The sequence below is a fragment of the Beta vulgaris genome, chromosome 6 (assembly GCF_026745355.1).
Source record: "Beta vulgaris subsp. vulgaris cultivar EL10 chromosome 6, EL10.2, whole genome shotgun sequence".
Classification (NCBI taxonomy): Eukaryota; Viridiplantae; Streptophyta; class Magnoliopsida; order Caryophyllales; family Amaranthaceae; genus Beta; species Beta vulgaris.
Genome location: NC_079207.1, coordinates 65,622,640 through 65,640,451, shown reverse-complemented (window position 1 = coordinate 65,640,451; position 17,812 = coordinate 65,622,640). Strand labels below are relative to the sequence as shown.

General features: G+C 33.4%; 2 protein-coding genes across 2 annotated transcripts; one reads left to right on the top strand and one right to left on the bottom strand.

Moving 5' to 3' along the window:
- Window positions 1-834: 834 nt before the first annotated feature.
- Window positions 835-15,254, top strand: LOC104897516 (MACPF domain-containing protein At1g14780). Its single transcript, XM_010684403.4, has 8 exons — window positions 835-2,370; window positions 3,460-3,701; window positions 11,773-11,974; window positions 12,180-12,254; window positions 12,833-13,016; window positions 13,649-13,818; window positions 13,917-13,981; window positions 14,281-15,254. The coding sequence occupies exons 1-8, from the start codon at window positions 2,074-2,076 to the stop codon at window positions 14,888-14,890; spliced, it is 1,845 nt and encodes a 614-aa protein (XP_010682705.1). The 5' UTR covers window positions 835-2,073; the 3' UTR covers window positions 14,891-15,254.
- Window positions 12,606-17,471, bottom strand: LOC104897517 (BAG family molecular chaperone regulator 6). The gene is made up of 2 exons (XM_010684404.4): window positions 16,183-17,471; window positions 12,606-13,765 (listed from the first exon to the last, which is right to left on the bottom strand). Coding segments are annotated over exons 1-2 (1,188 nt in total). The 5' UTR covers window positions 17,369-17,471; the 3' UTR covers window positions 12,606-13,763.
- Window positions 17,472-17,812: the final 341 nt, after the last annotated feature.

Here is a 17,812-nt window from a genome sequence, read left to right as displayed (position 1 = left end):
TCTACTATATAAATTTTTGTAGTACATATTCCTTGTTAAGCATATAAAATTTTGTAGTGAATGGGGGGTTTCATGTAGCAACACATAATTTCTTAGGAAGACTTTTTAATATATTCGTATAGATTATCACAAAGAGGACTCGTGCAAAAACTAAATTGATAATTCAAATTGGGAAGTGTCATATTATACATTACTATAGAGAGGACTCGTCAAATTGACTAGTAAGTAGGTGCATGGATTAAGGCGTCAATGTATTTATTGGTCATTTTACACAATTATGTATCAATCGGATATCAACTACTTACCAAACATATCTATACAAACAGCTAAGACAAACAACTAGTCAATAAATCAGCTATCAACTATTAACTAATACAATAAGCTAACAACTAACAACTATCTGCTAATTGCCAAACAAGGCCACTATCTCCTACAAAAGATTTATGCAAAATATCGGTAATAATTCAAATCTTCTGCCAAAAATCAATGACAAGGACTAAAAGATTGATGGGTACTTGTTTTTTAGTGGACTCTTCAATTTCTCCAAATATTCCTTTGTTTTTTTAGGTGTGTCACTTCCCTTCTAGAGAATGTTACAATAGATGCAACTAGTCACACCCAAAGACGAAATTTTTAAAAGATACTAACATTTATGAAAATTTCCTCAAGTACCCCTGAGGTATAACATAATTCTCAAATTTCCCCTCACATTTGAGGAATTTCTCAGATACCCCTGAACTTTGACTTTGTGCTTAAAATACCCTTACTAAGGACGGAACCTTAACGTCGTTAGTTTTTTTTTCTCTTTCTCTCTCCTCTCCAACTTCATCTTATTCATCTCTTCTCCCACCATTCTCCATTAATGACAAACTAAATATTTTATTTTCTCACTCTCCTTTCACCTATATGCCTTTATCTCTCCTACCATATTCATCTTCTTCGTATCTATTCATGCTCATGTCTCTCACCAATCCTTTTTCAACCCCTCTTTAAAACCCCTATTCTCTATCTTCTTCTTCCCTCTCTCCTAAACTTCAGTACCATCATTAATTTTGAGGAAATCCACAAGGAGAGAGAATTAACTTCACCATCATAAAAATGGGGGAAATTCACACGATGAAGATGGGGAAGAGAGATAAAGGCATTTAGGTGGAGGGAGAGAAAGAAAATTGAAGGTTTAAGGTGTCATTAATGGAGGATTGTGGGATAAAAGATGAAAAAGATGAAGGTGGAGAGGAGAAAGAGACAAAAACCCTAATGACGTTAGGGTTACGTCAACCATAAGGTATTTTGAGCAAAGTCCGGAAGTATCTAGGAAATTCCCCAAATGTGAGAGGCAATTTGAGAATCACGTCAAAGCTAAGGATTACATGAGGAAATTTCCCAATATTTTACATCTAATTTACCAACCAATCTTACTATCCCATCCTCTCCCCCTTCCATATTTCTCATTCTCTCTTCTCACTCCCTACTTTCAACCCCAACCACCACCGTTGCAGTTGCCACAACCACCACAATGCCTCCTCCACCACCTTCCAACAATATCATCACTTTTTTCCGACATTTTTCGTATCTCTCATCTTGTATTTAGGACGATACCTAAAAAAAATTTAGAAGTAGATTTAGTCATTTAGTTTTTTTTTTAAAAAAACTATGTAGCAATTTGGTCGAAACATATTTTAAATTCAATCCTGCATCTTTCTTAGACTTATAGTTAATTTTACAACTATAAGAAGGCAACCAACCATCATTAAATGAGGACCATGACCATGACTCTACAAGCTTCCAAAGAATACGGAGTGAAATATTGAAAAATGCAACCTTCCAAGAAAATTAAAATAAAAATAAGAAAGAGCTAGTTAGTTACCTTATTTTTTATTGGTCAACTATATCCACAAAATTCCACTCAAAAAAACCCAAAAAAAAAAAACATTTCCAACGAAATACCATAACTTGTAATGATTTACAAATAAGTTGACTATATAAACCATGATGAATCTTTAAAAATAAACCTTCATTTCTTTCTTCTTCATATTTTTTTTTTAGTTTACTCCATTTTTTCAATAATAAAACATGAGAGAGAATAATAAGAGTTCAAGTGCAGAGAGTTTGAAGATGATGATTATGACTACTGATGGTGGAGTTATAGATAAATCAATTGCAAGTCTTGGAAAAGGCTTTGATTTAACCTCAGATTTTCGTTTAAAGTATTGCAAAGGAAATAAAAGGTTAGTTTTAATCAATGAAGAACAAAAGAAGCAACTTTATGTTCCTGGTTTTGGCACTTTAAGACAACCTATCTCCATTGATATTAAATGTGATAAGGGTGATCATACTCGTCATCAATCTGATATCCTTGACTTTAACCAGGTAAATTTTAATATGATCTTTTCCATGATTTGGGTTATTTTTATCTTTTAGTATGGTTTCGTTGATGCTGAATGAGAGAGTACTGTTTGGCTATGTTGCTCATATTCGGATACTCATAATGTTCGATATGGGTACATGTCCAAGTGTCCGACTCAACTACTTTGTTGAATCTTTTTCAACTTTTTTGTTTAAAATGAAGTGTCCAACTGTCCCATCTATGTTTGAGCGTTGAGGGTCTAGCATAGGTACTTGAAGTGAAATGAAGAATCCAAGCGACGTAGGTATTTGGTTTGGAGGAAATTATTTTTGAGGAGATTAGAGGAATTTCTATATTTTTGAAGAAAAAGGGATTTTTTACTTTTTTTTTATTTATTTTTGCTTGGTTTTTAAGGGGAGAGAATAGTTCTTCTCTTCAAGCATGGCATATCCTTATTGCATTTTCACCTTCTTCTTTCTCTCCTTCCAAGTTCAGCACCCATTTTCATTTTCTTTTCTGAATTTTATTATAAGAAAAAAAAAAACTATCAGTATAAATGTTTTCCATGGAGAAAATACTTTCCATCCAATCAAATAAAGTCTAAGGTGATAGATTATTATGTAAATAATCTAGGATATCTTGTAATTTAGTTATGTATATCAATCACTTATTTTGTTTCCTAGATTAGTGCTAATATTTTCCTTGCCTGATTGATAAGGTAGCTAAGTGATTGATATACCTAACTAATTTACAAGATATCCTATATTATTTACATAATCTATCATAAAGGTTCACATCCGTTCATCCTTGTGATTGACATCTCAAATAAATGAGTTACACACGTAACAGCGATTTTAGGTCTAATAAATTCAAGTCTAATAGTATAAGTTTATTTTAAACTATGCCTTTTTTTTATAAAATAATCATATTTTGAGTCTAGTTAAAAATGCTAAATGTTGCGATATTTTTAGCAATACGTAATTATATTTCCAAGTGGGGTAAATTTTTTACTATGTGGCATTGGCCAAGAACGCATACAATACAAGGTTGTTTATCCTAAAGTTTAAGATGAGTTAAATTAAGAGTATTAATTAGTATATGTGTAATTGCAGATGTCAGAGTTCTTCAATAGAATTTCTGCTGTCTCAGGGAAAATTCCATCGGGTATGTTCAATTCTTTGTTCAAGTTTGTAAGTGGTTCATGGGCAAAAGATGCAGCAAATGTAAAGTTTTTGGGGCTTGATGGTTACTCCATTGTTTTATTCAATATGCACATTGAGCGTTATCCGCTGCTTCTTAGTGACGAGGTCCGCATGGATGTCCCTTCTAATTGGGATCCCCGTGCTATTGCAAGGTCAGTATAGTGACCAAGTCTTACTCTTTTTGTTCTTTTAATCGACATACTTCTTGTGGTTTAAGTATTTCCAATCACACATATTTTCAGGGATAAAAGTTATTCGGATAAAATGCAATTCGATCTAAATTTCGAATTAGTAATTCAGATCGGATTCGAATTGCGTTTGGATTGAATTTTTTTTGAAAAATTAGATTTTAAGGTCGGATTCGATTAAGGGTGATTGGATCCAAAAATCTAATATATCTGAATAGCAATATGCCTTATATTATATATCTGGATTAGGCTCGAGTACTTAACTGCATTTTTTTAGAAAAGCCTAGTCCATAGCCCAATAGGCATATCACTTCAACCCTTTTCCCTAAAACCCTAACAACACTTAATTCCTCATTTCCTAAATCTAATAGGCTGCTATTGTGCTCAATTTATTTCATCGAAAAATTAGAGTTTTAAAAAATCGAATTTTCGAATCGGATCCAATCTAGAGTATGAAAATTCGGATTGGATTGAATCAAATTCAAACTCTAATCGAATTGGAAAATTGAAATCCAGATTTTATTCGGATCGAATTGGTTTAAGTCCTAATTCAAACCGTACATCGAATTTTCATCCCTACATATCTCATGGTTAAATAAAGTATCTTCGGTTGGGTACTAAGGTATTAAAGTGAATCTATATATGTATATATTATATTATGATTACATAATATAGGATCTTTCATCTTTGTATTAATATTAGTGAAAAGTAATGGTCAAAGCTTTCGAACTTTGACCTGTAAACACAATTATGAAACGCCAAAATAAATAAAGGTACTACTTCATATATTAAGACGTTGATCATATTTTGGTTTAAGTATGGTCCTTTGATTATTTCTTCTCTTTGCAAGGAAACAAAAAACCTTAAAAAACTAGCATATTTACTTGATCAAAATAAGTTTGATTGACCTAAGAATCATTACTAATTCCTTCTAAGATAGAGGAAGAAACAAAAGGTGTAAGAGTTCAATACTCATTTAATTATCTTATAAATTAATGGTCACACACTCACGTATAATATTCTTAGGAAAGAACGTTCATTACTAAAGTTGTTGCTTTTTCTAATACTCTCAGATCATGTCCCTTAATATAGTTATAGTTTGTATTATTTGATGATGTATTGGAAAACTAATTGAATTAGCTTGTTTATTTTGATAGAAAATAAGTTCTATGACTAAAAATAATCAAAACTATGTTGAAACTAACAAGAAGTATTAATTATTTATTAGCATTAAACATGAAAAGGAACAAAAGTTTGCATAATTCCAAACAAACCAATTTAAACTAATAAAATTACATCAAATATTTCAAACAACCAATAAAATTACAACCTTAAAGAAATATTCAAAACAAGAATAATTTTCTGAAACACCGAAAAAAGAATAATAGAAGCACATTGTTGTGGGGTAGAGGGAATTCTTCTATACGAGTGGTATGTGGTTAATAAGTTTCTAATGTGCTCACTAATTGATGAAAAAATGGTTAAATTTCTATATTATCCTTGATTACGAAGAGTAGGAACAATCTGACAATTAATTTTAAATAACAGGGTTGTACTTATTTTACAAGATCACTAACTAACAAGGTTGATTTAACATTATTTAGAATGTATCATCAACTGATCATCTCAACCTATGTCGTACATCCGAATGTATAGTTAACACGTTCCCTTAAACATTACAGCAGAAGACAATAAGAGTATCTGAAAACTCAACCTATGAAAATTTGTTAAACTACATAGTCATTTCAGGTGGTGTATGCCACGAAAATGTTCTAAATACATGAAGACAAACTTGATTTTAGATAGAATGTGAAAAGCTTACTTTGGAAACACGAAGTTCTTATACAAAAAGTCATTTTCATAGTTTACGTGGTAAAGCTGGCAAAATGTGAAATGAGATGGGATTCTTGCAATAATTTGCAGATACTAACATAAATAGTCAATGAATCTACATGCAAAACCATGAGTAGTAATTACAAAGCGTCGGCAACCCTAGATATTACTCCATGTTTTTTTGTATTTTTCAAACAGATTTTAGTGATGCTAACATGTTAGTTAGGACTATATATGTTATACTCCCTCCGTCCCATAATATAGTGCTTGTTTCTTTTTTACACGGTCTTCAAGACGTAACTTTGACCTTTAATATCTTCAATTTCGTATTAATAAAAAATATAAAAAGTTGATATTATGAAACTACACATTGAGACGAATCTAATAAGATCCCCATGAATATGTTTTTTATATATACAAATGAGAATATTCGGTCAAAGATTTTAAAGTTTGACCAACCAAAAATGAAATAGGCACTATATTATGGGACGGAGGGAGTATGTAATAGTATTACATTAAATAATTGACCTGTAAAAGAAAGTAGTATTTGATTAATCACGAGAGTTACTTTATGGAGAAAAAAAGTACGAGAAAGTGAGGAAAAAGATTATTAAACATATATATCTATCCTAATGATAAAAGTAGTTTTTTTTTGGAAAAAATAATTTAGTAACCCGTCATGTAATTTTGTTATAAATTTTCTATGCCGTTTACTCATTTTATACCATTTGTCTCTAACATAATGAATGTTGGTAGGATTTGACATGAAAATAAAGCATTTGCATTAGAACCTTAAAGAAGAGAGACACATGTTGCATATACTTTTTTAAAAACGTCTTTTGATATATTAGTATAACGTATTATTCTTACTTGTTAGATTTTAAAGTTAATGTAGTTACTTAACTTACATCTATTGAAAATCTTCTGCGTAATCTTAAACAACATTAATTATCTATACAAATATATTAAAAAACGTGCATAAACAAGAAATTGTGCCACGTGGCGCTCTCCCTAAAGAGTTTTAATTCATGTAATTGATGTGCAATTAAAAAAATTAGACATTGCGTAGTAATAGGGGTTTGATCTTGAGACCTGAAGTTCATATACTAAAGTTTTAACCACTAAATTAATTATATTTAGTGTTAATATCATAAAATATTATATTAATAAATGAAATTATTTCTTACCCGTGGCATAACCCGGACCTAATAACTAGTTTAATATGAAATGACGTGACTAGTTAGTAGTCACACTCACAAATAATTACAATCTGAATGCTAGCTATTCAAGTTTATATTAATTTGGCAGTTTGACAGTTTGACAGTTGTAGTCTTGTAGACAAGGAATAATGTTTTTTTTTTTTTTTTATAATAATGTACATTTATATTAAGCAAATAAAATAACATAGGATCGAAAAGTCATAAACAGCATTAGGAGTTCTAATCAGCTTCTGTGTTTGTATTTTGTATGTTTAAGCAACTTTGAAAATCTGTCCTAGATTTTGATAATTTTGACATACATATGGTAAATGATTGTCAGCTTTTGAAATGTTATACTTCCTCTGTTTCTAAATAAGTGCAACATTTCTTGTTTGCACGTTTGCCAATGCATTATTTTAACCATTAATATCTTCAATTATCAATAAGTAAAAATTATAAAAGTTGATATTAAAAAAATTCACATCCGGACGAATCTAACAAGATCCCACATGACTATGTTTTTCCTAAAATGTAAATCACCAAAGCTAATTAAAGTTTAAACTGTGAATAGTAAACACTATGCAAATGTTGCACTTATTTTGAAACGGAGGTAGTATATAGTCTGTTTTTCTGGTAAAAATTGAAGCTAACTTTTTGACTATTAGTACTTCTGGAACAACTCATCTTATCAGAAAGGCTATTTCTTTTATCCGATTTCAAGATCTCCAAAATATTATTAACAAAAGGCAGGCATGTGCAAATCATAAAAATTTCCTATAATTTTGACATACATATCACATACTCCCTCCGTTCCATTTTTAATCTACACACTTTGACATTTTACACTATTCACAAATTTCACTTTAACCATCATTTGTGATTTATACGTGAATGAAAATATAGTCATGTGGAATCTTGTTAGATTCATCATAACATGTATTTTTTATAATTTTTACAAATACAAAAATAAAGATATATGTCCTCATAAAGTTTTGCATTGACATGCATAAAAAGTATAAGTGTGTAGATTAAATGAAACGGAGGGAGTATGTAATATTTGGTACTTTTTGGTGCCTACATCTAATTCATACTTCGACCATTCTCATTTTATTATAACATGTGGCTTGGATACATATTTTTAAGAAATGGATATAAGAGATGGATACATATTTTCACCTTAAAAAATAAGTTTTAGGATTAATCATGTTCAATCAGGTCCGATCAGAATCAAAAAAGTAACTAAAAATCAGAGCTGATCAAGTCTAATAAGTCCGGGTCTAGTAAAATCAGGTAAAGAGATTGCATCCTTAATAACAGATATGCAATCCAACTGGGTAGCTTTTGTTAGAAAATAAGAAATGTTGCAATAAATATATGAAACTACCAAAAGAGATATACGCTACAATAGAAAAAAAAAGGAGGTACTAGGTAGTATTTTGTTAATTGACAATGTTTTGTTTATATAGTCAAATAAATCAAATTCGTCTGAACTAAACTTATTAAAACTTATTGTACTTATGCAATAAGCTTTTAGATTTTTTTAAAAAATAAATTAAGCTAAACACCTTGAATGTTGAACAAAACCATTGAAACAAACTTAATTCATTCATCAAACCTTTTTTTTCTTTAAGGAGTAATGAAGTTTGGCTGCTGCCTTGGATGGCTATTTAAAAAATGAAGAATAAGTCATTAGGCAATAATTATATAATTAGTCCATGTTAGTATGTTAATGAAGACAAAAGACAAATACAAGTATTCTTACCAAGAAACGAATATAATAATTAGTGCTAAATTGCTAATTCATGGACATCAATTTGATCTGGTTATTATATTTTTTTTTTTTTTTTTTTTTTTTTTTTGACATCGAGAAAATTTGCATTAATTAAAATTGAAAGTACAACCTAATACTAATACAACTAAAAGAAGACAAAGCAAATGAAACTAGAAGAGCTTCATTTGCTCTTACATACTCGATGAAAGAAAAACAACCTATTACATATGTAGAACAACGTAGACTAATCTCGAACGATGATAAGAGGATGTGGGTCAACGATCTTGATGAAACAGATCTGGAATGAGAGGAAACCTGTTGAAAGAAGAAACCAAAACGATCTTCAAAGGGAGATTGTCGCAGCTCACCTAGTAGCTCCCAATGTCTACTAGCCACAAAATCCCAAGGTCCTTGAACATAAAAACCTTCCTGGGATTCGACTGATGAAAGTAACCAAGAAATCACCTCCTTAGGTGACTTCGGACCCTTGAACAAGGGTAACCCGAGTTTAGTCTCGCAAGACAGAAACTCGAAATGCGTGGAGGACATAACTTGCTCCAAATTAAATTGGAGGGCCTCCCACAAGATGCATTTTTGAGGTGTGATGACGTTAAAGGTCATCACTGGAAATTTAGGTGACTTATGTTGAAGAAAATCACCCAATTGATGAATCCGAAGATTCGTCCTTACAATCTCAAACTTAGAAGATCTAACCACAACAGGAATAAAACGATCATCACCTCTCATCTTACCCAAGACTACAACCCCTATAGATACATAACTAGATCTAAAGAACCCTAAATTAAAACGGAAAAAAGGAACATAAACAAGATACCCAAAACAGAGCAACAACCAATACATAGTGCCACACCAAAACCAGCACCCTAAAACCTGCAAAAACTGCATGATATCTTCACGGCCAACGATGGAGTCCTGAACGAACTGACAATTAACACTAGAGGGGAACAGGGAAGGGGACACTGCCACTAAAGCTCAAAAACAGAGCAGGGGAACGGAAACCTACTAACCACTTTTGAAAAACGAACGGGGGTCGGGGAAGGGAACCTAGATCTAACCCCTTTTGAAAACGAACAGGGGTCGGGAAGGAACCGAGATCTAACCACTCTTGAAAACGAACGGGGAGGGGAACCTAACTACAGTCACTGAAAACTTAGGGTAGGGGAGGGGGAACTGACCCTAAGACTATGACAAAGAAGAGAGGACTCACGGCCTATAGGCCACCGGGGTGGGCAATCGACACAGAAAAAGGGAAGACGACAAAGCGGGAGAGGGAGGGGAACGGCGACAGGCGACAGGGAACAGGGGGTAGGGTTGTCACTTGGGCGACGACCAAAGTTTACTCGAAATTAAGGGGGGACGATGGCGGTGGGGAACACGGCGAAGGGGAGACGGGACGCTAACTGACGGCGGGGCGGGGGAAGGAGACCAGCGAAAGAAAAAGGAAACTAAACAACCTGTAAACCGGAAAACGAAAACCTAACCGACGAAAGGGGATGGAAGCAGGCTCGCCGGCGGCTAAGAGAGCGGCGCGCGCTCAGCCAGCCACCAGCGAGCCGGCTCGAGGCGGCGCAGATAGCTAGGGTTTGAGGTATATGTCGGAGGTATTCCAGAGAGGGAAAAAGGGCTGGGTTTTTACTATATGGGTTACAATTTTTTTTCTGGTTATTATATTGAAGCTTGTATATACTGGCAAGTTAGAAAGGAATATAGAAATTTGAATTTGTATTTCTACGTTGCACAAACTTTGAACAGTTTCAAAGTCTTTTTCATTGGATCTGATGAGATTGAAGCTCAGTCTTTTGACTTAGTAGTACTAGTTTTCTCTTTGGTTAATGTCAAATTATAATATTATATACCCATCCCCAAGAACGATTTAGAATGCCCTTTATGATTTGTATGTAGGAATTGTTGACTTGGTAGATGGAGAAAACTTATTTTGGAATTGCAAATATTTTTCTTGCTTTCACAATATTATTTTGAGAAATTTTGAGATATTATAAGATACGACGAGGGTTGCTTATGAACTAAGAAGTCGATTGTATATAAATTATGTCGAAATCATTCACTTAGAAAATAAATAAGTCCAAATAAAATTTTAGGAAAATGATATACATAGCCCTTAGGGCTATGTATAAAGTGCTTAAAATGGAAATAAAATATTGAATCACGCATTTATTACCTCAGTTGATGTGAAAATGTGCCTTGAATTCTTAAACTGTTTTCATTTTTTTTTTATCCATATGAGCCACGAAGGCGGTACAAAGTACAAATAAAGGGAGGGGGATTTGAACCTGTGACCTATCGTTCACAAACTCACAGTACCTCAATCTTAACCACCAGACCAATACATCCTTGGTCAAACTATTTCCATTTAAAAAAATGTATTTAATGCTTATATGTAGCCCTTAGGTCTAGGTCTACATATAACATTACCTAAAATTTTAAACTCGTTATTTAGAGTCCAATTAAAAGATCATGTCGTACTAGAAAATATCTAGGCATGAAAATTAATTAACACAAAGGATTCAGTTGAACATATCCCGTTAAATCATAACAATTTGGATTCAACTTAAAGTTAATATTTCTTGGTGCTTCCTTCTTACTTTAAAATGATTCAAGTTTAATATAAATTCCTATAAATTAATAAGTTCCAATATGTGCTATTATCTTATAGAAGTTCAATAAATTACATTAAGTTCCATTAATTTTTCTTTAATTTAGTTTAGCTCTAAAAAGAATAAGGCGAAAGCGCATGTACTCCCTCAAGTTGATTTTATTGTAAGCACCATATCTATACACATATATTAAAAGGCGTGCGTGATCATGTATACACGTCATGTGACACCTCTGTTACTCCACTAGAATTATCCAATGTGTACATAAGTCATGTCAATTAATAAAAGTAAAATTAGATTGCAACAAGATTTGAACCCGTGAACTCTTGCTATTATATATATACATGACACTATTACCATTTCAACCAACTTTAAATCATGCTTTAAGAGTCCACATTATTATATTTGTACCTTTTAAATGTTGAATTTTCCTTAATTTATTTTAATAGGAATGGAAAAAATATATCAAGTTCGGAAAACACTACCAATCCGGAACAACGCCCGGGCCCAAATACTAGTTTACATTTTAAAGCTCATCAATCTAAGAATTGTTAAAGCCTAAAACTAACAAAAATTAACTATATGACAATCAACAGATTTATTGAAAAATATGGGACACATATCATAGTGGGAATAAGCATTGGTGGGCAGGACTTGGTTTTGGTGAAGCAAGACAAATCATCCAAACTTGATTCATCAGAACTCAGGAAGCACTTATATGAGCTTGGAGATCAACTGTTTACTGGCACTTGTCGCATCATTCCTAAGCATCTCAGAACAAAAGAGCAAAGACCAAAGGTTTAACAATTCTTAGCTCCTTTTTTTTCGAACTTATTTTCAGTACAGTTTAATTACTCTGTGTATTTCAATTTTTCTCACTCCAGTTCAATTCAATTTCTCTCAATTCAAAAGAACAAGGTCTTAATCTCTTGCCATTTCAAAACTTATCAATGAAGTTTTCAATTGATCATGTTCTTACATGACTAGTTGCTTTGATTAACAGGTACCATCAGCATTCAACATATTTCAACAACAGACAGTCCTTTCTGATAGTCTTTCTACAATCACCTCAAAGGATGTAAGTATACATAGTTTGCTAATTCAGTTTTACCTCTTTGACAACTCATAAGTCATGCAAGACGATTTTAAGAATACACCAAAATTTTGACAGTTTTAAATTGATCAATAGTTGAGACAATTAGAAAAAGAGGGCCATAATTCGGACTATTTATGTCCATTCTCCTAAATATTACTTATATAAGAAATTTGTTAGATTCGTTTTACTGGAATCTATTGCTAAATATCCAACATTTCCTAAGTTCACTAATGCAATAATGTTATATTCAACTTATTTCATAAAAATTTACTCCGGATTAGGTTCGAAAAGTTGCAACAAAAAGTTTCAATCAGTAATTGAAGTAAAAATCAATTGAATATAACACACATAATTAAATAAGTGACGGCCGAAATTATATATTATGCTATGAAAAAAACAAACATGGTAACAATTGTGAAACAGAGGGAGTATATTAGCTTTTCTCATCATATTATTAGTTCTCCGACCCTCGAAAAACATGCACCTTTTTTGTTCATATCCCACTAAAGATGTTGATAATTCATTCTAGAACGGACTGACCTTTGCATCATCCATTGCAGGGGATCACTGTGATATCAGCTAAAAGAGGGGGAGATCCATCATTCAGTAACCATCTTGAATGGCTTCCAACAGTTTCATTGATGCCTGATGCAATCAACCTCAGCTTCATTCCTATAACTTCACTTCTAAAGGATGTTCCTGGGAAAGGTTTCTTATCACATGCTATCAATCTATACCTTCGCTGTAAGTCTATATTATTCACTCCTTTGCATATGTTCTTACATATAGTGCATAAATGTATGTAAGGCTCATAAGGAATTCCAAAGCATATATACATACATACTTTTGGGACCTTTCTGAGACTCGAGCAATACTCGAGGGATGCATCCGAAGGTTATAGGAGACTATTTTGAAATTAGATCCCTTGTATCATCCATTGCAGGAGATTTGTTTCGGGTTTGATTATAACTATGTTTTGTGGGATACCGGTTGGTGTAAATAAGGTTACTGATAATGCATATACGAAAAAACTAATAAAAACAACAAAATTTGAAGTAGAGTGACATTGATATAGTGATAATCCATATATGAGGGTAAAGGGATCCAATACTCAGGTCGATTCGAATTTCGAGTCGAAGGTTTAGGATCAGGCCGGGCTAAAACAGGCATTTCTAGCCGACCCAAGCCAACATTGCTCAGTTCTAATACGGGATTTCTCGTAATACTACACCATTATTTAAGCGTACAATCCATTACAAAGGTTGAAGGATGTATGCTCTCCAATCTCCATGTTTTCCTACAGCCTAAAACCCAAAAAGACACTAATTAATCTTTCTGAACTAATAATGATTTTCGAATTGGTTCCTTTCATGCAGATAAACCTCCAATTGCTGATTTAGAGTATTTTTTAGACTTCCAATCAGCCAGGATATGGGCGCCTCTACATAGTGATCTTCCGTTAGCCCCTACTGCAAATATTTCACTTCCATCTTCTGCTCTTCATTTCAACATCATGGGTCCAAAATTACATGTAAATACTACAAAGGTATTAACTTAATGGCTTATCTACAAATTAAGAACAAGTTATTTTCTATGACTTCTGCATTGTAATCATTATCACTAAATGGTATTCATCTTTATCAGGTTAATGTTGAGAACAAACCAGTTACAGGGATGAGATTATACCTTGAAGGCATGAAATGCGACAGGTTAAACCTCAAATTAGCATGTAAATATACATAATAATATTAGTTTCTGATTTGTACTGTTAGTTTTCAAAATAAACATGATTAGTAATAAGTATTACAAATCCTGATTTCCATCTATAACTTATATTATTGTCTCTTTTCATGTAAAACCAAGAATTAATAAAATGTCAGTGACACACTAAATCTGTTTTCGGTTAAACAGCAAAACACAAATCTGAAAACGAAAAAATATCAGACTACGAAAAAATATCAGACTCTTAACCTCGGGAACTTTTTACTCATGAGCTGAATCATTTCAGGTTAGCAATACATCTTCAACATCTATCCAGCATGCCACTAATGCTCCAGAACAACATAGACAATACTGTATTTTGGAGAGGGTCTGATGAAATAGCAGACAATAGGTATTCTGAACCAGTTCAAAAGAAATTTTCACACATATGCACAGCACCAGTGAAGTATGATCCATCCTGGACTTGTGAGCAACAAAAGGTGGTTTTCATTGTCACTGGAGCTCAACTTTATACTAAAAAAACGGGTTCAAAGCAAGTTCTTCATGTTCGACTTCTATTCTCCAAAATATTGAATTCCGAAATCATTCAATCAGAGTGGTGTTATGGTTCATTAGAATCATCCTCACAAAAGTTGTCGAAGTATAGCCCATCGAGTTCAGGGAGCCTAGAGATGGAAAAGGATCAAATGGTAGTCGTGGATTCTAGTATTTTCCCTACCGGACCACCAATGCCTGTTCAAAACCAGAAGTTCCTTCGGTTTGTAGATACTACTCATACATACAGAGGGCCGCAAGATAATCCTGGTTATTGGATTGTTACTGGAGCTAGGTTAGGTTTATTGAAGAGCAAGATAGGTTTGCAAGTCAAATTTTCCTTGGTAAATATGTGCTCCTAAGGAAAGCACTTACAGGGCTCAAACTATTGTTATCAAGTTGTTGATGAAACATGTACAGAAGATTGTAAAGCTCAAAACAGGTACAGAAGATTATTTGAGGTCTTTGATTTTGAACAAGGGTCTTCAAATGAAGTGAAATTAAGTAAGAAAGTGATTTTGGGAGGTCTTGAAGTTCTACTCTTCATTGTAAATGTATATTATCAGTAAGTTCACTAGAATGCTAACTACTCGAGTTTTGAAACTGTTACTTTGTTGTTTGGGATTATTGTTGCACAAGTATTTGTTGATGTTGCTGCAACTTTGCTATGGATATTGCTATAAATAGAAATAGTGCTATAAATAGAAATAGTAGCCATTCTTTATAGATCAGTAGTCACAAGTACAAAATATGGAAAATTCAAAATTTCTAACTGTTACAACTTATTAAGACGCTTCACATTCTTACACTCTATGCAAACCTAAGGTTAAAAGGAATGCCAAGTCCAGGTGTACTTCTATTTCATGATTACCATCACCACATAATTGTATCAACTGAACTGTTGAAGATTTAAAGCAATTGTATCATTTGATACATGTTAACTGTTAAGTTTGTCTAACTTGCTTGGTTAAGGTGTCAGTGACTTGAACAACATAGGATATGAAAGCTTTCCTGCTTTCCATGTGGAGCGTTGCTCCACTCAACTTCGGCAAGAAACAAGCAGAAGACGAAAAGGAGGAGGCTCGTGAAGCGTTCGCTCCGGAGGGGGAGCGTAAGCTCCAATTAGCCTTACGCTCCCCCTCCAGTTTCCGATTTTTCCCGGAGCGGTCTTTGGGGTTTTTCGTATGTTACTCCTCTCATGTTCATCTATGGTTAGGAAAACACTCCCACAACGAAAGCGCAAAAGATCAAAGTATTATAGAGTCGACATACTTGTTTTGAAAACGCAATTACACGCCTAGAAGATTCACTTTCAAGTAGGCACATTATCCTCTTGATCTAAAGTTCTCCATAAAACCTTTTTCAATAGAACTTGAAAAAAAGTTGCAAAAACAATATAAACTTACTCATTAAAATCCAACTCAAAACAACATCAATTCATCCAAAATCCATCAACTTTGTTCATAAATCCACCAACAATTAGCCCCCAAAATGTTTAGATAACCTTATTTTGGCAATATATTAACATTTCTCATAATCCCATCACTAAGTTCATCCAATAATCTATGCAAAATAAACTCCTAATTGAAAGTTAAGCATTAACATAATAAAACAAATAAAGCTTAATTATGAGATGGGAGAAGAGATGCATTACATTTCTTCTTCTTCTTCCTCAACCTATCAGTCATAGCTTTCTCCAGCAGCTCCACTCTCTGAGATAACGAGCAAATCATCCGAGTTTGAGTCGTATTCTTTTGACATAAATCAGCCACCAATACCATCAACTTTCGGTTATCTTCCGCCATTTTCTCCAACAATTTCTCTTTTCTATCCTCCTTCTCATCACCTACAACAAACCATTCGTCGTTCGACGATGATTTCGTCTTTAAAGTCCTCTCTCCCTCATGATTCTCAGCACCTTCATGATCATCTTCTTTGCATACCTCCACAAAATCTGACGTTTGTTCCTCTGTTGTTTCTTCTTTCACAGACTCAACTTGCATTGAGTTACAAGTCTCAATTTCTTCAGCTTTTTCTAGGGTTTTCTCGTCATCAATTACATCAACATTGCTTCCATTTTCTCTCTTCTCTGTAACTTTGCTCGAATTATCAGCATCAATTTCTAGGGTTTCGCCATTGATTTCTTCAAAATCGATCGAATTTTCTCTCTCATTTCCAACTTTCTCCGGATTATCAGCACGCATTTGGCACAAATCGATTTCTACGGTTTTACCATTGATTTCTTCAGAATCGATCGCAACTTTCTCCAGATTATCAACACGCATTTCGCACAAACCGTTAATTCCTTCAGAATCGATCTCATTTTCTCTCTCCTCCACAGTACAGCCACCATCATCATCATCATCAATGGCGGAATCAATCAATTCCTGCAACATAATCGCCTTACGAATGACCGCCTTACGAAACTCTCTAACTCCATAATCAAAACCTTGAACAGAATCAAGCTTAAACAACAAAGCCATTAAAGCTTCATTAACCTTCAACTTCTCCCTACCATCTCTCTTAATCACATCCATAGTTTCTCTCTCCTGAAGCTTCTTCTCCACAGCATCAACCTCTTTCTTAACTTCCAGAATCTTCTTCACCGTTTTTCTAACCCTAAACCCTCGAAACGTTTTCTGAATCGTAAGTGCTGAAGATGATTCGGAACGTTTCTTCACTGATTCCCCAGAATGAATGGGAATTTCGATGATTTTTATCGGTCGAGACGACGCCGTAGTGGGTACACGATGATAATGACGATGATAATGATGATGGTGGTGGTTGTATTGTGGTGGTGTGTGAGATTCGTAATGCGCACGGAAAAATGGAAATTCCATTTTTTTTCTTTTTATGTTGTTTTGTTTTTCTGTGAATGAGGTTTTTTGTTGTTTTTGAGTGATGAAAAAGGGGTTTGTTAGGGTTTTTATAAGGAAAGATGTGGGATAGAATTTGTTATTAGAAGTGGATTATCGGAGATTCTGGAAGGTTCCGTTAGATATTTTCGTAAGTTCGAGATTGATCTAGCACTACAATAGGATCCACACACTTAGCGAGGCACTTACGTGGTACTGACTACTAAAATTAAAGAAAATAAAAACGAGTAGTATAATTTTCGTAAGTTATCACTTCTCATTTCTCACTAGAATTAAAGAAAATAAAAACGAGTAGTATAATTTTCAAAAAAAAAAAAATAGTTTTTTAGATTTGGATTACATCTTAGGTATAGGTATTTTTTCTCTATTACTAATTTAATTTTAACCAATATGAACCCGGTACACTCT

Coding starts and splice junctions, on each gene's coding strand:
- LOC104897516 (XM_010684403.4), top strand. CDS start 2,074: ATGAGAGAGAATAATAAGAGTTCAAGTGCAGAGAGTTTGAAGATGATG. Junction 2,371..3,459: donor ATATCCTTGACTTTAACCAG/GTAAATTTTAAT, acceptor GTGTAATTGCAG/ATGTCAGAGTTCTTCAATAG. Junction 3,702..11,772: donor GATCCCCGTGCTATTGCAAG/GTCAGTATAGTG, acceptor GACAATCAACAG/ATTTATTGAAAAATATGGGA.
- LOC104897517 (XM_010684404.4), bottom strand. CDS start 17,368: ATGGAATTTCCATTTTTCCGTGCGCATTACGAATCTCACACACCACCA.